We start from the raw sequence: 26,938 nt of genomic DNA, 5'->3' as shown, positions 1-26,938 counted from the left end.
CAAACCCAAAACAAAGTAAAACTGGATTAAACTAAACAAGCGGGTCATGTTTGCTTCCATTATATCAAGCTCTCAAGAAAGGAATGAAAGCGTCTGTTGTTCTATTGCTCTCTTAACTCAGAAAAAAATACTCAGAAAAACAGAAAAAAAACCCCCAAAAAACAAAAAAAAATACCACAAAAAACAGAAACAAAATTACCACGAAAAACAGAAAAAATTACACCGAAAAAATAAAAAAAATGACTCCAAAAAATAGAAAAAAATACTCAATAAAACAGATTTTTTTTATTTGCAATACGCTTCCGTACATTTTAACCGTCTTTTATCTCCTCAGTTTTTATAAACTTCAGTGTTTTTATCAGTTATTTTGTCATTATTATTATTATTTACCATTTGGAATCCTTAGCAAACTAAGCTTTATATTTGGGAACGTCAACCAGAGACGACATTCCACTGTCAAAAGAAAAGTAAAACCAATATTGCCTGAAGAAATTACTGCAAGGTATTAAATCATAAAACCATGACTGAAGAAACACTACTTTAATCATATATTGGTCAAATTGTGTGCAGAACTGAAACTTACCCCAGTATGCAGAAATGATTTTGAAAAAAGGCAATGTTCCTTTTTTTTCCTCGCCAGTATTTAGCGCAAATTTGGAGCCTTATTTGGCCCCCGTTACGACAAGATGACATGGTTGGCACTAGTGGGTGCCTTGGGTCCTCTATTTTAATATGACACTTGTGTCTTCACTGTAGCTTTAAAACTGAGCCCCATACAGCAGGTTATATTCGCTAACATTACTCTGCCTCACTTCTCACCTTCACCTCTGTTTGGTCCTTGCCTCTTTTCTTTTTTCATTACCTTGTTCTCTCTGTTTTGGTGAGGCATTCTGATTTTGCCCATCAGGCTGCAGTTTGTATGTCCTATGCAAAGATGCGCATCGGGCCATGGTCATCTGTACCCTCAGACGGTGGGCCTGTCCACAGCTTCTATGCAGCTTTGTTTATTCACTGTGTCCATGAAAACAACAATGAACGTAGCCAAAAAGGTTCCAAACGTTCCAACAAGTTCAATATTTGCTTATTTGTGGTGCTACGTTTATTTGCACTTTCTTTCAAACCATCTTGGTGGCAGATGTCCTGATTTGGTTCAGTTATAAAGCACTTGGAGCAGAGCTATTTTACAGGTGTGAAGTGTAGAGGCACCTCTGCAAAAGAGTGCGCGTTTAGTTGCATGCCAAACTTCTTGCCTTGTTTTCGAAGATGTCACTGGCTGTTCTGCCTGCTCCAAACACCATGAAAAACACTACTTAATTCTGAAATTCTGAATTTTACATTTTAGAAAACAGAGTAGGGGCAACAGCCTGTAAACACAAATATTTTTCCATACTCTCTTTTATTTTTTTGTATATTTATCCAGACCTGGACCTAACTTAAATCCAATCCCATGCCTGTCTGTAGCGTAGGAACCACGAAAAAAGAATCTGATTTACTGTTTTTCTCTTGAACATACAACTATTGTTACTAAGGACAGTTCTCCAGAGCATGGACAGAGGAGAAGAAAAACCTCTTAAGTCTAAACATTATTCATCAACAATAGGACATTTTAAACCTGCACTACAGCACACACAGCCCTGCTCCGACAGAGCAAACATCTACTGCCGTCCTTTCCAAAGCTATACACACAAATGAAATATGAATAATATTATTTGAAGCACCCTGCTGCTGTAAATAACAACCAGAATTACCGTCACTGTCACACACAAGCACTCCCACAGGCAGACTCTCATGCACACACACACACACACACACACACACACACACACACACACACACACGTACAAGAGCGCACACATGCACATTGTTCTGCCTCGGTGGCAACCATTATGCAAGAGAGCAGAGTGACACTGGGACAAAAACAACCTCAGAATGAAAACAATGGTGTGTGATCGCTGTGCCTCGTCACGTCATCCTACCTTGGACGCCTTTTTTAACCCCCTCGATTCAGAGAACTCACTGCACAAGCACACACAGGCACACACACACACACACACACACACACACACACACACACACAGAATCACATATAGAGGCATATAGCTGGTGATTCGGACTATTAGGTAGTTGTTTACTGTTGCACTTGCACAACAGGTTCTGACATCTCTGCTAATGCCAACATCATACAGGCTCTCCCTACCTACTATATACATATAATCCTACTATTACTACTACGAGGCATGTACCCGTTTCATGTGTCACACTGTTGGGAACAAGAGACAAAGTAAACATACAGTAACTTGCGCTGCAGCCTCACAGGCAGACAGCCTGTTGTTGGTTTCAAGGACTCAAACTCAATTTTCATGAGTTGAAAGTGACCTTGAATCCTGACAAAATAAAACTTTTGATGTTTAAAAACTCAAAGAAAATCTCTTATCACATTTCAGGGCAACACGATTGAATCTGTATCTTTACATCAAATTTTTAACTTATCAATCTCTCTCTTTGAAGCCTCACGTTCAGCAACTTGTAAAGAAGCTAAAGCTGAAGGTGGGTTTTTATTTTAGACAATAAGTCTCACTTCTCTTTGATGCAAAGAGATATCTAATTGCTGCAGCTTCTATGCATGTGATTGACTATGTTAATGTTATATATGCATCTCTGAATGCCTTCTCTCCTTAAATACCGTGAGGTTCATCCCAACTCTCGAGGCCCTCACTGGATGGTAAATGCTAAGTGGAGCTACACTTGTATAGCACCTTCCTTTCTACTCTTCCGACCACTCAAAGCGCTTCAACGCTGCATGTCACATTCACCCATTCACACACACATAAGGCTACCATACAGGTGCCACCTGCTACTCAGCTTAAACGCACTCAGAGGCGTCAGGAGCAATTCGGGTTTCAGTATCTTGCCCAAGGAAATACATAAGAGGATAGAGGAGTGTTGTTCCTTTATAAACGGATCAAACGTCTCGCCAAGGAGTGTTGCTAGGGCTGGGTGATATGGACAAACAGACATATCTCTGTATTTTCAGGCTGAATGGAGATACAAGATTTGTATCTCGGCATTTTCTATGACATACGCTACGTGTTCATGGCTGAAGTTCCCTGCTATTTTTGCTACATGTTCACCTGTTGGAGGTGAGCTGTTTGCAGAGGTGCAGTAAGAGCCTGTTGTCTGCAGCTCTTCGTCAATATCTCACTGTGGCTGGTTCTGCTTTCACTTTCCTCCCTTGCTGTATTATTAGACTTGTCTTTATTGAAGAAAAGCTGCTAATAAAGTTCTGCTAATTCGGTGATAAACATATTTAATTTCCTAAGATTCTTCACAAAAAAGTCCTGTTATTTTGTCAGGTATAAACTTTTATTGTGAAGCAGCAAAATAAGGGAATGTTGAGTTTTCGAGCAGCAACTTCACACAACGTCTAATACGGCTACTAGCAGATATGAAACAGTAAAATAAAGCAGATATCCAAAGTAAAAACAGATGCAGGAGAGAAACTCAACTCCAAACCACAGAGATTCAGTTAAAAGCTGCAGAAGTACCGAGAGCTGAACACACAGACTTTTAAAAACACCTTTCTTTCTCGTCTCCTGCAGACCGAGGTGAGGAGAGTCTCACAACACTCAGGCTTGTTTGAGAGGGAGAAGCTGGGTTGTCAAGGGTTCGCCGCGGTGGGCAAGACGTCACCGCTACCTGCTCGAGGGCGGGCAGCCCAGCTGTTGGACCTACTCTATAAAGGTCAGTCGCACTGTAGACTAATGAACAGACAGATTAAACTGAGGAGCAGCTCTGTGTCTCTCTGAGTGTTGATGGAGAACTTGTGGGTTAGTGAGCAGGGCGGAGCTGTGCGGAGAGTGTAAGAGAGGAGAAATGCACACTGGTTTGTGTTACATAACACAACTTGACCCTATATTGATAAATATATCCATATATCGTACATAGTCGTTATATCGCCCAGCTCTAGGTGTTGCTATGACCAGTCTCGTGGCATCAATGTCAGACACTGGAGGCAGCAATTTAAAAAAAGCTCTTAAAATTGACTGTACTCTATCTATTAATACAGATTCATTAATCAATATTTAATACTGGTGTAAAAGGGAACTATGTTTCAGAAGCTCTGACATCTGATGTTAATGGACACCTGCCCATCAGTTACTGTCTATGGTTGTATATTCGGGTTTGATTTGTAGCTCATGTGCGTCAAAATGTCAGCCCATGATTTGCTGATCATCATCAGTATAAATCCTTGTGTCCAGTAAAATCTTAGTTTATAGGTTCCCTCACATTAACCCTGCCGTCTGCTAATTTACGCCAGTACCTGTATTCGCTGTCAGGCTGCAGCCCTGTGACAAGGTGACTCATCCCCGACTCCACAGTGATGGTTTGGTCGTCCAGGGTGATGACGTAGGAGGCGATCTCCGCCCCGTTGCTGTTCGGCTCATCCCACTTCAGGAGGAGGCAGGTAGACGGGGAGTGACCTGCGTCCAAGGATGTCGGGAGGTCCAGGAGCGAGAGGGAGGAGACCTGGTCGGGATTCGTTGCCGGGGTCCGGAAACTCACCTGCTCGCTGTAGGGACCGGCGCCTGCCTGGTTCACCGCCTGTGTTGGACACAAAAGATGAGGAAATTTGAGGACAGAAAATCAGAGAACCAAGTCAGATAGATGAAGGTTAAAAAACGGGTTAAAAAGAGAAGGAGACAGAGGTGAAATGCACTGGCAGGAGAGAGTGACACAGACAGAGAGCAAGACAAAGTAAAATCGAGGGGAGAAACCGACATGAAGAATGGAACGCGAAAAGAAAATCAGCAGAGGGAGGTGAATTCAAATTAGTTGTGAAAGAACATCAGTCTATTTCTTCTGATGTGTGATACATTTATATTCATCTCGAGGAGCCTCTGTTAAACGCCCTTCAATCGCTTTTGAGTTGTAATAGTCTGCTTCATCGCCATGGACAAACTCAGAAGGACACCAGGACAAAATATACCAGCCTTTTAAAAAAACACATCTGCTAGGTTTTGAAAGCTAGAGACAAGACGAGCAAGGTGTCTGCAAGGAGCTACGGATTTATTGTAATGGTCAAAAAAGAAAAACAAAACACTACATTAAGAACATGAGGAGCACTTATTATTTTTCAGTATGAAATGTACTGTAGCCACTTTTCAAGAACAGCACAGTAACATTTACGTGCACATCAAGGAATGGAAGGCATGATTAGCAGTCTATGATGTGTACTTAGAGAAAAGACTTTATCTTGGCAAGAAATGATCTACATACTCTGAGGGTCTGACGAGAAAAGTTATGTTTCAGAGGTATTTCTGATTTACCTTATCATATAATATATGTGTTTAGTGAGGCTTGGAAAACATAAAGAAATCTGAGGAACTCTACATTTTTATTTCTTATCCTCCTCTTTAAAGTCCTTGTTCAGGATCCCTCAAAATAACACTGGTTGCACAAAACCCCCTTAACTCCTCTCCTTAAAATGTTCACTTAGGTATTAATGGTTTTCTCCTTGTCTTGATCTTATACTTAAGGAATCCATAGTCCGTTGCACAAAAGCAAGGTTTTCGTTGCTATTTCTTCCTACAATTCTTCTCTGTTTTCTGGTACTTGGGATCAAATTTACTTAGGAGTTTGTGCTTTCTATAACTGTTTTCCTAATCTTCTCCTCCTCTGACTGGTATGGTTTTCTTGTCTTCTTTTCTTCTGCCATTTTTAACAAAAAATAAGCCAACTTTGCGAGATGATAACAGGCATCACAAGCGTGAGTCCAAGCAAAGAATTAATCTCCATGGACGCTTTTACCGCTGTCAAATTCTGTGCAACTTTGTAAAGGCTAGTTCAGATTACACGATTTTCACCGCGATTTTGACGTCACAGAGGATCTTGAGAGCCACCTTGGGTCGAAGGTGAGTCGGCAGATAGTCTGTCACGACGAGTCCTCATGTGTGAACAAGCCTACGAGCAAGTCGCCCCCTCGTCTGCGACTGGGACCGGATATCTGGCATGCTAGAAAACTGGAGAAATCTGACACGACTGACGAAGAGCATCAGCCAATGAGAGGCGGGATACCTTTCTTTCTCGTCTCCTGCAGACCGAGGTGAGGAGAGTCTCACAACACTCAGGCTTGTTTGAGAGGGAGAAGCTGGGTTGCCAGGTATGAACACTCAAAAAATTACGATAGTCTCTGCCACGCAAAATCGGGGTGAAAATCGTGTAATGTGCCTTAAGTCCTTCAGCTAAGGAGAAATTAGGCCTTAAGTGTCATACTTGAGGATAAAACTTAAGGTGTTTTGTGCAACTGGCTGTTTCAAGTGTCTTAAAACAAGTGTATGTCAGCGCTGCTCCAGCAGGTGAACCTGCTCTGATTCATACAGCTACAGGACATAAGGAGTCACGGAGGGTTCAGCCAAGTCGATGCCTCTTGTGTGGTTTGCTCTTCCAAGTCCTCTTAAGAGGCGCATCTGTCTGATTATTCCACATATGAACACACACGTGCACTAAAATACACAAAGACAAATCAGGCACGTACACACACAAAGATTAGGACAACAGGAGGATGACCCTGTGCCGTCCTCTAAACTATAAATGAGCCCATAAAGAAGTGAGCCATAAACCATGCTGTTATTGGATTCATGGCTTCAGGGTACATCAGGGGGGAATGCAAGGGAGACAGTGTGTGTATATGTGCATGTGTGTGTGTGTGTGTGTGTGTGTGTGATAGACAAATACACAAAGAGAACTATTTATGCACCAGATTAAGAGTCAGAACACAAATAAAATCAATTATCATCAACCTTTCACTGGTCTCTGTCTGTTCGTGTGTGTTTCTTGCTTCTGAGGCTCCTGGCTGACATTTATATGCAGCTGTCTGCATTTGTCTGTGTCTGTGTGCCAACGGAGTCTCTGTCATGTTTGCAACTGTGCTCATGTGTAATGTTTGTACATGTGTCTGTGTTCATGTCCTGTAATAGTTGATATGCTTTTTTATTTCCTGTAAACATGCTTGTGTATGACTGCAGTATCTGTCCATCCTGGAGGAGGGATTCCTCCTCAGTTGCTCTTCCTGAGGGTTTTCTTTGGGGAGTTTTTCCTTATCCGCTGCGAGGGTCCAAAGGACAGAGGGATGTTGTATGCTGTAAAGCCCTCTGAGGCAGATTGTGATTTGAGATATTGGGCTTCATAAATAAAATTGAATTGAAATTGAATTATCTGCATATGGGTGTGCTTAGGTGTAGATTTCGGAGGGGCGGGAGCAAGGGGCACGCCCCCCTTAAGATTTAGAGCATCGATAATAAAACATTAAAGTCGTAGTGGACTTTTATTTTGACAAAATGAAATATATTTGTACCATAAACTGAAGCAGAAAATGCACAAATTGGTGCATAAAATTCACCAGAATGCAGGAAATTAAGTGTTCGATGTTTAAATTTTTTTGGTGAAGGACCCCCAAAACTTATGTTTCATGAGGAAAAAAATAGGGAGTGCTACACTGGGTTAAGGTTTTGTGTAGTTAGTTGTAAAAACATCAAGTGCTCTTCAAGGATTGGGAAATGAGTCACTTGAAGATAAAAAAAGATGTTGTTTTTTATCTTTAAGTGACCGTTGTTTGATGTTTGTCCCCCACAATGTTGAAAAGAAACCCACGCCCTTGTGAGCGTGAATATGTGTCCGTGTATTTAGTACCTATAAGCATGTTTAGAGTGTATGTCTGTGTGTGTGTTACCTGTAGCCTGCAGCAGAAATCTGTGGCAGGCGTCAGGTCGGACACTTCACACTGTGTGGCAGCTCCGCAGTAGATGAGCTCCATGGGTTCATCTTCCCTCGCCCACTCCAGACGATACTCAGAGATGTCTGTACCCGAACCCTCGGGACTCTGCAGCACACAGAGACACACACTTAGCTCAGGGAAACAAGTGGGAACTTGAATTGAAAACAACACTGACAAAAATCAGGATATACAGCGTCACATTAAAGCAGACCAAAGGTAAATGATGGATACACTACTAGATACAGGCTTTACTACATTTAAGATCGTCACCACAGGCTTTCTTTGAATTTGGATACATCAACCAGGATGAGCTGGATTGCTATGAACAACAAAATCGTCTGACTCTAGTTCGTAACAGCCCAGGAAGACAAATGTAAAGCAGCAGCCTTTCAGGTCAGTAGAAACAGAAAAAGGGAGGCTGGGCCTCTTTAGATAACTGCAAGAAATGTGGCATCTCTCTTTCTCTTGCTGTCTGTTTGTCTTGTGCATTCTTTGCTCATAAAATCTGATAAACACAGTAATGTATCTGGCTCACCTCCCAGTTGAGCGTTACGCAGGTGTTACTGGTGAGAGTGATGAGAGGTGCTCCGCACTGGCCAGGAGGGCCCGCTGCAGTCGTCACCTCTGTTGGCTCCGAGTACGCTCCGAACTAGACGAGAGAAACAGACACCACAGTCATGATGAGACAGTGTTACACAAGCGACAACGGCGGCACAAATCACACTGGGTTGCCTGTTAATGTGTGTACATGCAAGTGTGTTTTTTTTTATTATTTGGTATGTTCCTCCTACTTTTAAGTGTGTGTGTGCTGTGTTTGTGTCTGCATCCCATCAGCCAGTCTGAGTGCTAGTTCACTCTGGAGTGTGTGCATGATTAAACCAAGCAGATGTTAGCTGTGGAACACTTGCGCATCTAAACACGGCTGCTGTTAGTCTGTCTGGGACACGCTGACCTAATAGATACTGGCCCTGTATCTGTGTGTTTGTGAGTGCGGCTACAATAAAAACCATTCTAATTTGAATGGAGTGGTTTTTTTTTTTATTTTATTTGGATCATACTAAAAGGTCCCGCGGTTCATGTACTCGATGTGCTGGAGTAGATTTCACGGCCATACAGCCATTAAAAGAATTTTATGCTTGTACAGAGGAAAATGAGAAGTACTTTTATATATTTTGCTTTTATTCCTACTGGGTCTCATTCATGACATATGAGTAAATCTGTGAGCAGATGTGCACATAAAAAACTTGGTATTAAAAACCTATTCTGGATTCATGAATGCAGCGGAAAATTCAGATTGATCGTAGGCATGTATCAATCAAAAATTGACAGCGCGCTCCTGCTAGTCAGCAATTAGCATACATCCCCGCCCATGACTAGCTAGTGACCACCATATAAGGAGGTGATATTTACTATGGACAGGTGCATCCTGTCAACCTGGGGACATGGAGCCAACAAAGAAAGAGAAAGAGAGAAAGAGAAAAACTTGTCTGATGCTGACAACATTTTATTTTCTTCTGTTAGTAGTGGTGTGACAGGGACAGGTAAATCAAAGGCCTAACTGGTGCCGTTCACTCTGTGTCAGCTGTTATAAGAACCAACGAAAGTGGTTCGACATAAAACTTGATACAAAAACTGCTCAAGTATCATTAAGTTTAACACTAAATAAGACAGTCTGGCGTAAAACCACACCGTCTCCCTCCAAATCTCTGCCAGGTTCAGGCTCACCAGCTGCCCGGTGCGAGCAGAGACAGACGCCGAATTGCTTTCCCATGTCCACTCGTCTTATCAAACCCAAACGTCTCCCACGTCGTGTCTCTGATAATTAAATTAAGCAAAAATTACATGCAGTTTGGGTCTGCAGTGCATAAAGAGTGCAGAGGAGGAGAGGAGGAGAGGAGGAGAGGAGGAGCGCGCTGCTTTATTTTATTTATTCAGAGAACAGCGTTTTCCAGTTTTGTATTAAGTTGATTTAAATGACTCATTCACATTTTTAGAAGCTTAAATCGGCTAAATGCCAACTAATTTAACTAAATGTATCTTATTTACACAAGCACTACGAGCAGTCAGAAGCAGGTGAGATTTTTTTAGTACCTACTTAAAGATCGGAGCTACTAACATATTGATGAATGCCGAAATACACGTAAATTTCCTTCTGCTCATGTTTCATGAATGAGACCCCTCCATCCATTTCCATCCGCTTATCCGGGGCAGGGTCTTGGGGGCAGCAGGCTGAGCAAAGCACCCCAGACGTCCCTCTCCCCAGCAACACTTCCCAGCTCCTCCTGGGCGACCCCAAGGTGTTCCCAGGCCAGGTGAGATATGTAATCCCTCCAGCGTGTTCTGGGTCTACCACGAGGCCTCCTACCAGTGGGACGTGCCTGAACCACGTCCAGCGGGAGGCACCAAGGAGGCATCCTGATTAGATGCCCGAACCACCTCAACTGTTTCCTCAACCTTTTGGCGCGAAGAAGCAGCGGCTCCGCTCCGAGCTCCTTACCCTACCTCTAAGGCTGAGCCCACCCATTGGCTGCAGCTGAATGAGACCCATTGATCGTATTCCTACAGTGTGTGCGTGTGAATTTCTTACCCCAGCTTCGTTGGCAGCCCGCAGTTGGAAGCTGTATGTTGCACCCGGCAGCAGACTACCAACAGTGCACTGCAGCTCCGACCCATGATAGACCTCTGCTGGCTTGGTGTCGCCCTCGCTCATCTCCAAACTGAACACACACTCCTCACACACTCCCTCAGAGACAGGAGGGTCTGGGGGGACACAGAGAGAGTGCAATTACAAACTGCGATGAGATGACATGTAATCAAAACCATGTGTGATGTAAAGACACAAAAGATATGATGATATGTTTTATGTGTTAACTATAAAGGATTTACTCTGTTTATTTTTAGATGCGTTCACAGATCAGTTCACCAGGTGCATTTTGAAATCCCCTCTGAGGGATTCTTTCTTCCACCAGCTGCTTCACTTTGGATGCAGCACAGGGAAAGTAATAAATGACAGAGACAGTGGGGAAAACCCTCCAATACATTATGTCTGACCTTCAGCTCGAGCCAGTAATTGCAGCAGCGCTGCCTGAATGTGAGCTGATTAGAATTGCGGCCAGCTGTTTTAAACTGGTTAAAACAAGAACTTCCTCGGCGTTTCAGGCTGGGAGACTTTTGCCTGCCAACAGATAAGAACGCTAATCTGCAATAATGGGCCGACATTAGGGGAGTTAAGTCAGATATGAGGCTAGGTTAGGCATTTAATGGGCTAAATTAGGGCTGAATTAGGCTGAAACATGGTTGACTAAGGTTACATTAGAGCTGGCCAGGGAAACATATTAAGCAACCAGAGGGTGATTTAGCCGCCTTATGTAAAAACATTCAAATGTATTCTGATAAATAAAACTAAACACAGTGTACGTGTATGTCTGCACTCACCCCATTCTAACTGCACTTCCTTGTGTTTGGCTTTACCCACAATCCTTGGTGGCTGGCAGCGGCCTGGTGGGACGCTTAATGTACGGACCGGAACACTAACAGTGCACTTCAGGAGCGGCGATAAACACAGGAAAGCAAAACAAAAGAGAAGGAACTGCAGTTATAGATCAGTTTGAATAATAGGCAGCAGAAATGTTAATTACACTCGGGTACTTTGTTGATTATCTGTGAGCAGATTCTAAATTCCCCTCATTTTTTTTTGCTAGCACTGATGCAGCACCGCCACCCCACTCCTAACTCAAGAACTGTTTGTGAAAAATCCAAAGTTTACCAGATGACCACTCTGAAGTTGTTGTTGCATGCATGAATGTTTGTTTGTTTCTTACAGGGCTGTGTCCTCCGGTTGTGATGCTACACACACGTAGGCGGTAGAAGGTCCCAGGTGTCAGGCGCTCACACACACATTCTGTTGCTGGACCAGTGTACGCTACCTCCCACTGGCTCGCTGCACACAAACACACACACATACAAAAAATTACACAACCTTTCACATGCATAAGAATAAGAGCACACACAGAGCCCCTTGCTGTTGGCACTCTGTAGTCGATCCAGTTATTTTCCCAGAAACAGAATCCCATTGACCTAATTAATAACTGCACAACTCTTTGTGTTGCTTTTATTGTTTAGTTGATGGATTGTGTAGGACTGTGAAAGGTATTATTCTACCTGTAGAGCCGCACTCCTGTTATGCAAATATAGATCCTGTTTGTACCGCAGCACAGAAAGCAATTTAACAGCAGAGGGGGCATACAGTATTTTATGATTATGTAATGCATACACTTGAGTTATTTACACACTCTGGCTACAACCCCTGAAGGTTAGTTGAGAATTTTTTGGAGAGGGGTTGTATGAGGTGCTTATTCATAGACAGTGTATTACCTACAGTAGATCCAGTTTGGAGACGCTAAGTGATGTGTTGCCGTGGACGGGGGCAGCAGCAAATGTATATTAGTCATCTAAAACATCAATTTCAGTTTAAGTGAACACTTTATTTAGAATATTTTCACCGCTTTACCTTGCAGTCAGACATCCCTTTCCAACAGGGGACTGCAGCTGTTACTGTATGTCGCTCTCGTCAAAGCCGCCAGACTCCATTGACAAAGACTGTAATTTTACCTCTCAGAACACAGGAGTTTCTAGTCAACAGTTACCCTGATCAGTTAGTTTTTTTGTTATTGTGTGACTTTGGTATATTAAAGGGTGAGTTTGAATCCACCAAAGTCACACAATAAGACAAACAAACTATCCAATAGAGGCAGTAGTAGCCCCATGGAGAGCCTATGAAGTGCTGTGAAGTTTAGTTGATTCAATACACACATTAAACATGGGTTAATAGAGACAATTTCAAACACGAGTACACAAATCGGCATCACTATAACTCGCAGGATTCACAGACAAAGCACTTGTCTTTATCTGGACACATTTTCCCCCACAAACGCAACATGCTAATGTTTTTAGCACAAGCCTATGGCATTTTACATTGTATAAATTAGCCTAGAGGCTAGCAAACTTTTCCTCTACCCATTAAATGAGGGACAACAGCAACAATAAACAAAGGTAGTGTTACAAAATTTGGCTCCATTAGAACTGACAGGGTTCACTAACAACTGTCTTATACTAAACATGTTTTCCAAACAAATACAACATGCTAACGTTATTAGCACAAGCCTATGGCATTTTACATTGTATAAATTAGCCTAGCGACTAGCAGAGATTTCCTCTGCTCATATGAAGCCAGGATTAATCACACACAAGACTTAAAATGCTATTTTGTGGAGGCTTTATTGTCTTCACAATTTGTTGTTTCTGATCTGTGAAATTAAAGTAATAGACCAGAGAAAAAATAGACAATAGGTCTGAGGAGGTACACATCAGGCTTTGTAATGTGAACTCCCACTATATTTTTTAAATGTGTATGTTGGCCTGTTTTGTACTTGTATATCAGAAAGTTCAGTACAGACTTTGTACAAAAAAAAGGACTTTTTGTCAAAGGACTCTGGTGGCTTTGAAAACAGCTTCAAGGGCTGTCTGACGACAAGGTCAAGCGGTGAAAATCTTCTCAATAGCATAAAATTAAACTGATATTGATTTTTTTTTGGGTGGGCCTGTCTTTAGGTGGCTAAAATATGCCTTGCTGCCACCCTCGTACACAGCAGTACATAGCTTTGTTTCCGTATCTGACTTCTGCCTGCTTCTCCAAACTGGGGGCACAACAACCGCCATCTATTGTAGGTAATACACTGACTAAGGTGGGAACCTCATACAGCCCAACTTCAAAAAATCCGAATTATCCCTTTAAATGGAGTTCAAGTAAACTTTCAAGCACTGCACATAAATAAATCAGTGACTGCTTAGAGGTTAGCCAAACATCTGTTTCAGAGCAGTTAAAGCTACACTAACAAAGCACATTAATACTGTAATGAATTACAGCAACCACAATGACATGAGTCAGGGCCTGACAGTTCACCGCTGGTGCAAGTTAGTGAGAGGTGGGAGGGTGAAAAGGGCTCACATGGACATGATATACAGATCAGAGAACAGGGGAATCATGGGCAATAAAACGACTGTGATATGTGACATATTTGATATTTAAAGGTGCATAAATTCTCTTGTTCACGGTCCTACATGATTACACAATTTTGTGCAAAAGCAGAACAATTCTGATTGACTCCCATGAGATATTTCTGTATTTTGTGTGTTCTTCTCACTGCTTTAAAGTTAGAAAAAGGTTGTGTCATGTTCTTTTCCGCACCGATTTGTCACACTGGAGTCAGAAATTGACGACAGCTGGCGGGTTGTTAGGTCACTGTCAATCAAATCTGATGAAAAGACACCCGGACAGGTCTGATGAAGCAGGTGAGGTGTTTGAACGTTGACCTCTTGATAAAAATAACTAAGGATTAAACCTTTATTATTTCTTATCATGTTCCAATATTAAATTCTATAGAGAAATACATCTGAAGCCAGGTTTTCAGGGCCATTAAGAGTTCAGATTCCAGCCTAATTATAACATATTTTTATCTAATAAAAGCACAACTGCAGCAGTTGAGATAAATCCTAACACATCCAGTCATGCTGACTGAAAAAGCACAGAGTAAATTTAAGTTGCAGACAAGCCAGGGGCTGAATTAACCAATTACATCAATTTAGCCCACTTAGTCCAAACCGCTGGACTTGTACTTAGATATGTGCCGCTGTTCTTCCTCTTTTATTACCACTGAAAAAAGACCATGAGCTTTTAATGTTCTTTTTATCTGTTGTCAAGAGAGAGTCGACGAGGACGGAGAGAAACGTATGCTGCTCAGACTGTAAAGCCCTCTGAGGTGAATTTGTGATTTGTGACAATGGGCTATGTAAATAAAATTGACTTGACTTGTCTCCAGAAACAACTCCTTTTTCATTCATGTGATTCACAGGAATATGAGAAATTATGCCACATTCCGCTCCCTGCTGAAGAAACAAGAGAACATTTGGTTCTCTTTTCCTGAAAATGTGAACAAGTTATGTGCGTTAAATTGATGCTAACAAAGAGCAAATTATGGCCTCTATTCTTCTTGGGAGAGTAAGTGAAAAAAATGGATGCACAGAGAGAATGAGCACAGGGGAGAGAGGACGGATGGTGCATTTTGAGCTTTGTTTCATAAGATGATAGACTGAAAGAGCACTCAGATTAGCTGAGTGTGTGGCATAGATGGACGGTTGGACAGACAGATAGAGCCGTACCTTCGGAGCATCCCTCTGAGATCTCGAGCAGGTACGTAAGAGCCTCTGAGCCCCCGTTGTCCTGGGGAGGATCTGTTGGAGGAGAAGATGGCCTCGTTTTAGTTTGGGTTAACATCACAAATGAAATAATCATTTAAATTTTCCAACATGGCTTTTATGGCTTCAGGAAAAGGTGTAAAATCACTAAAACTAGTCCATACCCATTGAGTGCACAGTTGCCCATGTACGGTTTAACATGGTGTGTGTTTGGGGTACAGGTCATAGGAAACTGCAGATTAAATAGTCAACTGAACCCATTAAGAAGAGCAATGTATTCAGACAGTTTTTGTGAATTTGATAGCACGATTGCTTTACTGAAAGTAGAGTAGTACCATTGCCAAAAGTGGGATAGTTAGTGGGCTAAAACTGTACATTAGTAGTTGAGGTAGCATGTTGAAAGGCAGATAGTTAAAGTGTTTAAAAAAACACTTGGCCACAGGGGGAGCCACAGCGATCGGTCGCATTTTAGCCATTTTTAAGCATTTTTCTGTTGTTATAGCACCACCCAGTTGCCAATTAGAGTTAAATTCCTCCAGTCACCTTGAGGCGTCCTGTTCTACATATCTACCAAGTTGAGTAAAAATCGATATGGCAGTTAGGCCTAGGTAAGAAATTAGCTCTCTAGTGCCCCCATTTTGTTTGATGGGGTCAATAATGGAGGGGTCCCCTCAGATTATGTGTGGTCATATGCCTACAAAGTTGCGTGGTGATTGGTGAAACCCTTGAGATGTTATACACCTTTATGTGTTTTTCAAAAAATTCAAAATGGCGGAAAATCTACGTATATAACCGGAAGTTATGGGTTCTTGAGGCAAATTTGTTCCTCATGAGGAGAGGCATCTCTGTGCAAAGTTTCATGTCTCTATGGCATACGGGGCATGAGATATGCCCATTCAAAGTTTGTAATTTCAATCGGTTGCTATAGCGCCCCCCTTTGGCCAATTGATGTAATATTGCTTCATTCGCATCCTCCCATGACCCTCTACCACTGTGCCAAATTTCACATGGATTGACCAAGTCAGTGAGGAGAAAAACGTGGAACAGACACATACACACACACAGAGTTTTCGTCATGATATAGTAAGACGTCCCAGTATCAACACACATCTATACAAAAACGATACATTAAGCATCCTCATCAATCCTGAAGACACTCCACAATAACTCATAAGCTGTCAGAGGCTGTTGCAGATTATCTTTCAGCCAAACAAAAATGACACTTCTCTCAGAGCGCCGTTTGCAAACTGCTGCCAATTATTTCAGCAACAAGGGAGCTGCTAAGAAATTGTTCCATTATTTCGGTATTCATCTTTTGTTTTTTAAAGAAACTTTTCAGACGTGCTGATGGTAACAGCAAAATAACACACTGATTTATTCTGAGATTAGAGGTAAATCAGCACTGCTGGAAACAACCTACTTGGCTGAGCGTCATCTGGTACTTACTGTATCAACACTGTTGCCATAATTAAAGTTTGACACACTTGGGTGGTGCTGTTTTAGAAAAATAAGCACAAATACAGCACACAATCGGGTAATGCAGTGCAGCTATATCATTTTGAATCTGTCACGCTGCAGCTAGCGTAGGAGTTGCACTATTTATGACGTAATAAAGACAAGTGTTTAGCACTTGAGAATGTGTTGTGTTTATAGCTATTAAAGTCAAATCAGTGATCTGAATGGTGATTGAGAGGCACGCAGCAAGACTGGTGCCATGTTCGCAACATTTGAGTAAGGGCGGGCTGCCCTGACTCCTGTGGAGGACAGATGGATGATAGCAGACATAATGGCTTTTATGATCGCTACCTCAGTTTCATGACAACACCCCAGAGGCAGCAGTTTGTCACCGTTCATCAATACTTTTATTCTGCACTGAGCACGCCACGATTTTTTCTTCAGGTTGTGTTCAAGGTGTCTATTGTTATTGAAAACAAAACTACTGTACATTAGGAAAGGCATTTAAAAAAAGTATGTCACCGACTGCACTTGAAACCAGAACATTTTAAAACCTTTTCTGTTATTCCAATAAAAAATATATAATATAATATATAATAATATATTATCAAGTATGATGGGTAAAACTGTCAGAACAAGTCCAAGATTGGTACAAAAACATATTATTTTGATTGCATCTGTACGTTAGAAGGTGAATTATATATGATCATTTCAAGTTAAAGAGGTCCTGTTATGCCTTTCCATATTTTGTGTCTTATATATAGTGTTACAATGAAGGATCTTCAGGGTAACCGTAGCCAAAGTTTAATCCCTGTGAGCAAAAACTTTCCCGTTCCAGCAATTTTTTCTACTCTGGCAACACACAACGTTTGGTCATGGACTTTTCACGTCCAAATATGATGTGCAAGGTACCCCGGGTGCGTTGGTTGTTGGCGTTCTGGGGCTCTGTGTCAAGTTCTTCCTGTTACATGCATTGTCTCCTTTCAAAATACACTTCCATTTTCACAGGTAATTTACCATTTACATACAGTCTCTTTCAAAATAAACTCACTACGTCAGTACAATACCGCAAATTAACATTTTATTTCCTTGAACAGCTAACGCACATGGTTGGGTTTCAGTGAAAAGACCAGGGTTTGGCTTTAGAATCTTACGGGATACAAACAACCCATCCACTCGGACTTTCACCGCCTTACCTTTCGCTCTTGTCCCTCCACTTTCCCCCTGACACTGCTAGCCGCCTCTAAACTATAATGGCGACCGGCCACATATCATGCTGATCATGCATACTAATCGGACGGCTTTTTTCATCGGTGTCTGACACAGGAAGTTACCGCCCAAGTGCCAGATTTCGACAACTTCAGAGTGAGACTGGGTTGACTCTGGCTACAGTATGACATTATAGTTCCAGATTTCTATGTATGGTCATCTGCTCCAGGTGTTTACATTACGTAGCCGGCACTGCTACATGTAGCTACATGCTAACGGCAGGGAAACATGTAATATTAGCTGCTGAAGTTGCAAATTTCCCCCCAGTGTCAGATCATATTCTCGGTGGAACATGTCTGGTTGTGTTTAGAAGCTATTGGTGATTTTTTACAATGGTAAGCGCAGCTTTTCCCCATCACAGGCCTTTTCCTGGCTTCAAATACACTGCTTACCTATGTGTAGCTACATGCTAACGTCAGGGAAAGTGCAGCCATTCTCTGTTACAGTTATTCCCCCACTGCAATGATGGTGCAGAGACGCCAAGACCCAGAAATGGTGACCAATCAGACTGGGCTTTTATTGTGAGGGGGGCTTAAAGAGTAGGGCTGTCAACGAATATTCTAAATTCGAATTTAAATTCGAATTTGAAAAAAAAAAAAGGACCTTCAAATGTGAAAATTGATATTCGATTGTGGAGAAAAAAAAAAAAAACACCACCGCAGCTGTCCTCTTTGCGAGTGGGCGTTGGCATCAGATGCGCACTTCTCCAGCCTGGTCGACAAGCGGTTCTGCTCCCAGTTGTTGTCTCCGTCACCTGGCTTGACACAATCGCTCGCGGCTCGCGCAGAAAATAGACCAGACGCCGAAACGATCGCTGCAGGGCGCGAGCCGGTCACAGTCTGGTGCTTCGAGGCTATTCGCAGCGCTTCCACACTACGTAACGTAATGTTATAGATAATTGTTTTAATGTGTAGGTATATAAATGTTTTCAAAGACGTTTATGTTGAAATAAAAATACCTACAAGTAGTTATGTTTCCTTGTATTAATACATATACAAGTATGTTTCCTTGTATTAGTTTGCCCTCTTGTGGACATAATGCGGAAAAAAAAATATTCGAATGGTTCGAACCTATGAGTTATTTTTAGAAGGAATATTCGAACGTCATTTTTGAGCAATTTTGACAGCCCTATTAAAGAGACAGGTGCTTAACGGAGTGTTTCAGTCAGAAGACAGAAACCTTAAATACAAATATGAACCTCAAAAGTAGCATAATAGGTCCTCTTTAAATTATACTTTGGTAGTCATGTTAGTGCAGCTCCCTGTGACTGCGTGCATTTCCTCTTGCATCATGCCAGTGTTCCAGATCATGCAATTGTTTGTGTTCTGAATATTGTCCATTTCTGTGTCCATGTGAGGGGAAGTGTATGTGTTACGTGTGGGTGTGTGTCTTTACCCCATGTGACGGTGAATCCGTAGGGTGTCGCTGCGGTGACACAGGGCGTAGATGGAGGGCCTGGTTTGTCTGGATTGGTGGTGCACACCAACACTTCACTGGGACTGCTCTTTCCCTCCATGTTCGACGCTATGAGCTGCAGGGAGGGGGAATACGGAGGAAGGATGGTGTGAAGCATAAGGGAGGGATGGAGGAAAGAAGAGGGTAAAACAAAAAACAAAATGAGTAAAGATGGAGTGCAAGACAAAACAGAGAGGCGCAGTGAGCGTGGAAATCTATCAAGACGTAAAGAAACCATGCTGATTAATAGGAGCCATTACTCTCTGCTCCTTCATCGGTGGTTCTCCTGGCTCCTCTGCCTTCATTTCTCTTCAGCTTAATCCCTCCATTACCTCATTGTACGGACAGTCAATTTGCTTTGTTCCCAGACGCTCGCTCTGGTCGAGCGTCACACAGATCAAAGAGACTCCTCTTTGTGTGTGATCATGTATGTTGCGGCCTGCGCCTCATCTGACAGTGTGAGCGAGGGCAGGTACACGTGTGTGAAAGTCCATGTGAGGTGCTGTTTGAGATGATTGCACCATAATGCACTGTTGATAACAAGATGCACACAGCAGTGCCTGCTTTAATCATAACGTAAACTCACTTGCAGAGATCTGCTGTGGGTACATTTTGTTTCACAATGTCCTCACATTATGAACAGCTATCACAGCTTTTAGTCGAGCCGGACGGCGTTCTCTACGCGCTACTCCTGCTTAAATTGCAGCCACTTCTCTTGTAGTGATAATGCTGTATTCCTTCTGAGATTGATGGATGTTGTATTATCACTAAAGCTCAGATGGATATGTTGATCCTTGGAAACGTTTGATGGAGAAAGATTACTGACTGGAAAATGATCAAGGAAAAAAAACTGAAGATCAGTAGACAGACAAGATGACTCTAGTGTTACGATCTGTACTCAAGAGGACACCTGAACTCAAACAACACTTGCTAATCATGCTAGTTATAGGAGTGAATCTCTGTTCCCAGAGTTTCCAGCTCAATATCTTCCTACTATGACACATTAAGGGGACCTTTCAAAAGGGATTCGTGTTCTCAGCAGTGTTTTCATCCATGGTCAAATGTTCAATGTATGTTTCCCTGGATCAATATGTTGAAATCAACCAACTACAGCTCTTAGCCTACCTATGTTATACTCTTTGACGCCTACACCCTCAAATTTGCGGGCAAGACAGCTGTCTTAACATAGATATCTTCACATGGCTTAACAGATTTTCACCATTCAAACTGAATTTAAAATGTAATCTCTCTACAATGTTGGTTTATATCAAGAGACACATGCTTAAAAGTCAACACAAGGCTTAGCTAGGCCACTTTGGAACATAGGACCCTGGGAACACAGATGTCCCCCTAATGAGTGTCAATAAAATATTTGAGTGTCATTTTTGATTTTAACTTGAAATGGAGCAACCATGTTGATTTTCTGTGTTCCAAGCTGGCCCAAAGAATTGACTTTCTTAGAAGACTAAGTTTGGAGTTAACCCTGACTCCATGCACACCATGGACAGCATCATTAGATATGGTTTGGCGGCTTGGAACGGCAACACCACTGTCCAGCTAAGAAACAGAATAACAAACATGATCAAAACTGCCATGAAGGTGATAGGCAAAACTGTTTATCCTTCCCTTCAGAACACTTTTGAAACAGTGGTGGTCAGACAGACGCACAGGATTCTTAAGGACCCAACAAATATTTTACTGCCCAAATACCAGCTCCTGCCTTCAGGCAGACGCTACGGGGCTAGCAGGTATAAAGGCAACAGATACAAACTCTCTTTTATACCAACATCCATAGCGCTCCTGAACAAAAAACCAGCCCTGTTCCCTCCATAGTGAGGAATAGCCTCAGTCTAAACATGGTCTCCTCTTAAATTTAGTTTTTAATTTTTAATAATTTAATTTAATAATTTTCAGTTAAATTATTTTAACTGTCCAACTCTCCCTTAACTTTCTTTTAACTTCTCTACGCACTTTACGCTGCCAGGCTTAGTAGTGGCCGACGCCTGCATGGTGGCCGGTATTTGTCCTATTGTACACCATGTGTACTTGTAAGTCTTTGGAAAAACCCTATTGTTGTTTGGGTACTGTGTGTTGTGTGTCAATGTAAACGCAGTTTTCACGCACTCTGAGCCCAAGACGAATTTCCTGTAAAGGACAATAAAGTTTATTTGATTTTGAATATCTAGCATTCTGACACACATGTACACACATTCGGCTTGGGTGGTACCTATTCTTTCATACCTTTCTGACATTTCAACTGGGTACATGACAGTATTTGTAAAAATATTCATTCATTCATTTCTGTAACCGCTTATCCTCGAGGGTCGCAGGGGAGGCTGGAGCCTATCCCAGCTGACATTGGACGATAGGCGCTATACACCCTGGACAGGTCACCAGACTATCACAGGGCTGACACATAGAGACAGACAACCATTCACACTCACATTCACACCTATGGACAATTTGGAGTCACCAATTAACCTGTATGTCTTTGGTCTGTGGGAGGAAGCCGGAGTACCCCGAGAAAACTCACGCTGACACAGGGAGAACATGCAAACTCCGCACAGAAGGGCTTTGAACCCCCCACTCTGGGTCTGAACCAGGAACCCTCTTGCTTATGGTCCATAAAATAATAAACAGATGAGAAATAAGCACCCTTCTTGTCGGAGGATCCAATGACACTTGTTGCCATGGCAGATACCGGTGATGATGTGTTGGATAAAATCAAGTGGTCATCTCATGATAAAGTTATATGTGGCAATACTCCCAAACAGGGACAGTGACATTTTAATTTTGCACTAGTCCTATAACGTTATCCCCACCACCTGCAGTCGCCATCTCTCTCAGTTCCACCAGTACACACTGACCTCTGGTGGCCTGAGCTGTGCACTGCAATACATTACCTCAATACAGCATCTCCATATCAGTTTAATAAAAAGAGGAGCATCTGTACTTTCAGGATTTCTAAATAGCCTTATATCGCATATTACCTTTTTAATACCCAAGCCTAGCTCCATTATCATTCTCTGTGCAAAGATCATTCCAACAGTCCACCTGCCTGCCAAAAACCTGCAATGTCCTGGTTTGATTCCAGCTGTGAGAGCTTAGTTGCATATCATACCCTTCACTCTCTCCCCCATTTCCATTCTCCCTCGCCACTATTATCTGGCCAATGAAGCTGAAAATGTCCAGAAAATAACCTTAAACAACACACATATAGCATCCAAATCACATCACTTACCCTGAATTTATACTGTGTACTCCTCTTCAGGCCTTGTACAGTACAGGTCAAGTTTTCTCCAGTGTACTTTGGATGAAAGTCTGTTCCCTGTGGGGAATACAGATACAGATACACTATTAGTTCTCTAAGTGTGTGTGTGTGTGAGACTGCATCTGTCAGGGTGTATCAGTTTAGGTGTACAGTTCTGAGCATATGGATGCAATAAATGCTGACACTGGCATTATATATGTGTGTGTTTGAGGGGGAGGAAGGAGTGTGTGGGAGCTTTTGGTGCAATTCCCTTCTTATATAGGTGCTCAATCATTTGCATATGGTGTGTGTGTCTGTGTGTATACTTGTGTATTACAGGGATCATTGCTCAGTGCGTCTGCTGTGCATTTCCCCAAACTATTTTGCAATGCATTACAGAAGCAGTTTTTCATATTTTCTTATAACCTGTTTTGGTGGAGTGCTGGTGGAGTTGTTTATTCTCTTTCTGTCCTTACAGGATTCAAGTGACCGACAGCACTCAGCTCAATCGAATATAATATAATATTGGCCTCATATCCTGTCTGAATAATAATAATAAAAACTAGAGTTGATTATGTAGCTCCTTCTGCCACATTCAAATCTATGAGGGCCATTTAATGTAATGGAAAAGAACCTGAGCAGGCAGCATGAATTTTATAAATGTTTTTATATTGTTTAGGTGTTTTCATGTGTACTCACGCTGTTGTCCTCCTGGATCTCGAGTGTGTATTTGAGCTGCTCCTCGCTAGGACTCCCCTCAGGACGCCCCCACTCCAGGGTCACCCAGGACACCCCCGCCCTGACCAGCCGCGGCGCCAGGGGCAGAGCAGGCAGGGTGCCCATAGTGTAGAACACCACCTCTGTGCTGAAGCCACTGCACAAAACACATTTTTATTTTACTCACATTTTTGCATTATTTAAAATGCTGAAGCAAATTATTAACTTCTTGGTTCATTACTTTTGAGGGAAAAGGAAATGCAGCTCGCGAGGGAGGGGAGGCTGTGCATTATGACAGCAGAGATAGAGAGAGGAGCATTTTTGAAATGGGAAAGGAGGAGAAAATGTGAATAAGGAAAAGGACACTGACATCAGCGCTCATCTGAAGTGAGTGCAGGGGTACGTGTGGGGTTGCAGGTAAGGATGGGGGCCTGGAGCACTCCCAGGTGAGATACTAAGAAGAGAAAGGTTAAAGAAGAGCCGAGACAGGGGAAAATAGTATATATATACATGTCAGAAGCCAGACGGAAAAGACAGAGGAGGAAGGGAGGCTAATTTGCAGGAGGGAAAGAATTTGAATGTATAACCAGCAGCGGGTTTGATAGGTCGGAAACATTTTTTTTCCCAAGTAAGAAAAATCGCTGGTAATCAAAAGCCAGCGTGTGCAGAGCACGTTTTGGTGAGCATGAGCATCCGTGGCTTCAAAGGGGAATCAGGCTGAAGGATGCATTAAGGATGCTTTGGGTTCAGCCAGAGAGCTAATATCTCCTCCCTCTGCTCTCGCGCCCCTCCATCACCTCCTCCCTCCTCCCTGTCACCCTAACGACTGCAGGCGAGATGCCTGCCACCGTAATGACAAAGAGGAGGCTAGAGGGGAGAGGAAGTGGAGAGAAAATGAGACAGAGGAAGAGGACTTATGTCACATGCAGAAAAATAAACGCAGGTAGACTGGTGCGTGTCTGTGTGTGTCTCTGTCCAACACCATGTAAGAGTTCCAACATTTATTGAGACAAATGCAGATGTTGTGTCTGACACTGGTGGAAATAGTGTCCAAGGGTGTTAATAAAAATGTTTGGAGGCCCTGACACACCAAGCCGATGGTCAGCCGTCAGTCAACACTGTGTCTGTCGCCATAGTTTTTGCAATGCGTCCCGCCTCAATAGCACTAGTCGGCCCTTGACAGCTGTTTCTCCAGCCGATTCAGCATGTTGAATTGGTGTCAGACCTGACAGAGCTTGTTAGTGAGTGAAATCACTTTGACTGGAAGTTCAGCTCAGTGCACGAGAAGAGAAACGGAAGTGTGGAACATAAACAAACTGCTAAAATTAAGAGGGTGTAAGATCAAAACAAACTTGTTATATTAGGTAAGATTATTTTTTAGCCACTGAGCTTTTTAGCAGAAACGGTTCATAATTGTTTGTGTTATTGTTCACTGGCGCACAGTAATTATCATTTGTTCTTTTAACATCAGGTTTTGTCATTAATGTGCTAACTAGCTTCTTGAATTCGTCCTGTCGCTCTTCTGGTATCCCTTCTAGAATTACGATTACAGACTACTGCCGCCTGCTGGTATGGAGAGTTTTTTCCTCTAATGCAGGCACACGAGAGGAAATTGTAGATTGTATACTCTGTGGTGTGTTCAAGTGCAACTTCCTGGACAAAAATTGTTCATCCCGCTAAAATACGCCTTGGCAGCGAGAGTTACTCTCATTTTTGAAACCGGAAAAAATAAAATTTTCTATCCATAGCTCGGCTGAGAACTTTTACAAACACTGGAAGCTTCTCATCTCCAACTTCAAAACAATGCAATCTATCCCATCCGACCAGAGTATGGGAAATATAACCAGAGAAAGATAAGTGTTGATTGTTTTGGGGTATACATACACATACACACAGCAACATGCATATTGGGGCATTTATTGTGTAGGATGCAGACAAGGTTAGGTTGGCATGTTGATCTATTTCTTTATCTATCACTTTCGTTAAAATAAAAGGGTTAATATTAACATGACACTGTGCTACTGTATCATCATATGTGCAAATTGCTGAATAAAATTTGGTTAAAATTTCTTCGCCACCAGCTCGCCGGTGTCGGTTCAGTGTGTCTGGGTCTGAAGGAGCAATTACCAGGTCCTCATGTGAAAAGCTGTCATGGATCTTAATAAATCCGACAGCACATGAACAAGGAGAACAAGGCCTCCTGTGCTATTCATGATGACAAAAACATTTTTCACTGAAGAGTATGTGAGTATAGCACATGCTTTAATGAATTCAGTAATAGGCAGCAGTACCTTGTGCCAATGTCGTTGTGCGCAGCCACTCTGAATGTGTAGCCACAGGCGGGGAACAGTCGTGTCAGCTTACAGTGTCTCTGGCTCCCAAAGTAACATTCTCTGAAAACACTGTTCTTCTTTCCCTGCAGAGGAGAAGAGAGATAAATGGAAAATAAAGTAAGACTAGATGAGAACGGGGGGGATAAGATTAATTGCAACAGGAGATTAAAGAAAAGAGCAAAACTGATGAAGAACAAAATGCACGACAATGAGAAAGTACAAAAGGGAGAAGGAAAAGGAGTGGGACTGACGCTTATTCGTCTGAGGAGCTGAATGTTAACATCCGTTTAGTGACGTCTGTGTGACAGGTATGAGTGTTTTTTTGTTTTTTGTTTTTTTTTTAAAAAGGGGGGAAGGCATGACAGATGACAAGCAGCGAGAGCGAGAGACAGACTCACCTCATCCCACTCGAGCAGGTAGTTTGTGATTTTGGATCCGTTGTCGCCCGGGGGCTGGGGACGATAGAGAGATGGACGGAGCGAGGCAGACAAGAGACAGGAGAGAGACGGAGAGATTAGCCAAGGATAAAAGAATCTGACACTGAGACAGACAAAATACCTGCCGTGTTTTTATGATTGGCCTCATATCCTGTCTGGGTGACTGATGTCACTCTTTATCAGTGACAGTGTGAGTGGATAAAAATTACTTGCGAGGAAAAAAGGTCAGAGAGGGCGGCGGGATTCACCCTAACGGCACTGTGCAACGATGCAAGAATGTCTTTCTATTAGGTGCTGTAGGGCTGATAATGTCAAGCTAGGAGATAAACCAGATGAAGTGAGACTTGCCAAGCGTTTAACTGTACAAATAAAGAACGGGTGACACGGACATATGAGATTACACAAGTCTTGTTTGGTAGCACTGATGTAATTGCAAATATCCCATCAAAACTATACAACATATCATTATGTTCAGGCTCTGTGATGTTTATTGGGGTGAAACGTGTTGTGCCTGTACCTTCCACTGTAGGGTGAGGGTGCTCTTGGTGCGGTGGGAGAGTTTTGGGGTTAGCGGGACGTCAGGGACGCTGCAGTGTGTGGTGAACGAGCTCGCCTCTGAACACGAGCCTCGAACCGAGTTGTACATTGCCGACACCCTGAAGCAAATACATGAGACATCACATTTAAATGGCCAGATGAAAACAGAATCTTAACACAGAATACAACCCACAAAACCTAACTTATAGAACATATGACAGCAGTAAAGAACACCACATCCAATAAGAATGAGTCCAACAAGAAAGTCCTTACCGTACGTGGTAGTCTGTCGCTGGCCTTAGGTCTTTCAGATGGTACTCCAATTCTTCGCCGCTGAAACACCAAAGCACATAGGTCAGAACAAACGTGTACTTTGGATGTTTCTAGTTGATACTGTATTCTTAAAGCTTGGAGTGTGTTTTCGGGTCCATGTCATTGGTCCAACAGCCCATTGGTC

General features: G+C 42.5%; 1 protein-coding gene across 2 annotated transcripts in view; it reads right to left on the bottom strand.

The window, feature by feature from the left end:
* Positions 1-26,938, bottom strand: part of fndc3ba (fibronectin type III domain containing 3Ba) — a 146,720-nt gene that overhangs the window by 23,565 nt on the left and 96,217 nt on the right. For both annotated transcript variants that reach the window (XM_033613234.2, XM_078175182.1), the window contains 14 exons: positions 26,755-26,814; positions 26,462-26,600; positions 25,906-25,959; positions 25,466-25,590; positions 23,157-23,331; positions 22,449-22,535; positions 19,148-19,283; positions 14,993-15,064; positions 11,596-11,714; positions 11,210-11,315; positions 10,362-10,534; positions 8,310-8,423; positions 7,730-7,879; positions 4,322-4,602 (listed from right to left, as the gene is read on the bottom strand). In XM_033613234.2, the coding sequence (XP_033469125.2) occupies positions 4,322-4,602; positions 7,730-7,879; positions 8,310-8,423; positions 10,362-10,534; positions 11,210-11,315; positions 11,596-11,714; positions 14,993-15,064; positions 19,148-19,283; positions 22,449-22,535; positions 23,157-23,331; positions 25,466-25,590; positions 25,906-25,959; positions 26,462-26,600; positions 26,755-26,814 (1,791 nt within the window). The remainder of the gene's footprint in view (positions 1-4,321; positions 4,603-7,729; positions 7,880-8,309; positions 8,424-10,361; positions 10,535-11,209; positions 11,316-11,595; positions 11,715-14,992; positions 15,065-19,147; positions 19,284-22,448; positions 22,536-23,156; positions 23,332-25,465; positions 25,591-25,905; positions 25,960-26,461; positions 26,601-26,754; positions 26,815-26,938) is intronic.

The sequence above is a fragment of the Epinephelus lanceolatus genome, chromosome 15, assembly GCF_041903045.1.
Source record: "Epinephelus lanceolatus isolate andai-2023 chromosome 15, ASM4190304v1, whole genome shotgun sequence".
Taxonomy (NCBI): Eukaryota; Metazoa; Chordata; class Actinopteri; order Perciformes; family Serranidae; genus Epinephelus; species Epinephelus lanceolatus.
Note: the sequence above shows the minus strand (reverse complement) of the source record. Positions and strands in the feature narration are given on the sequence as shown.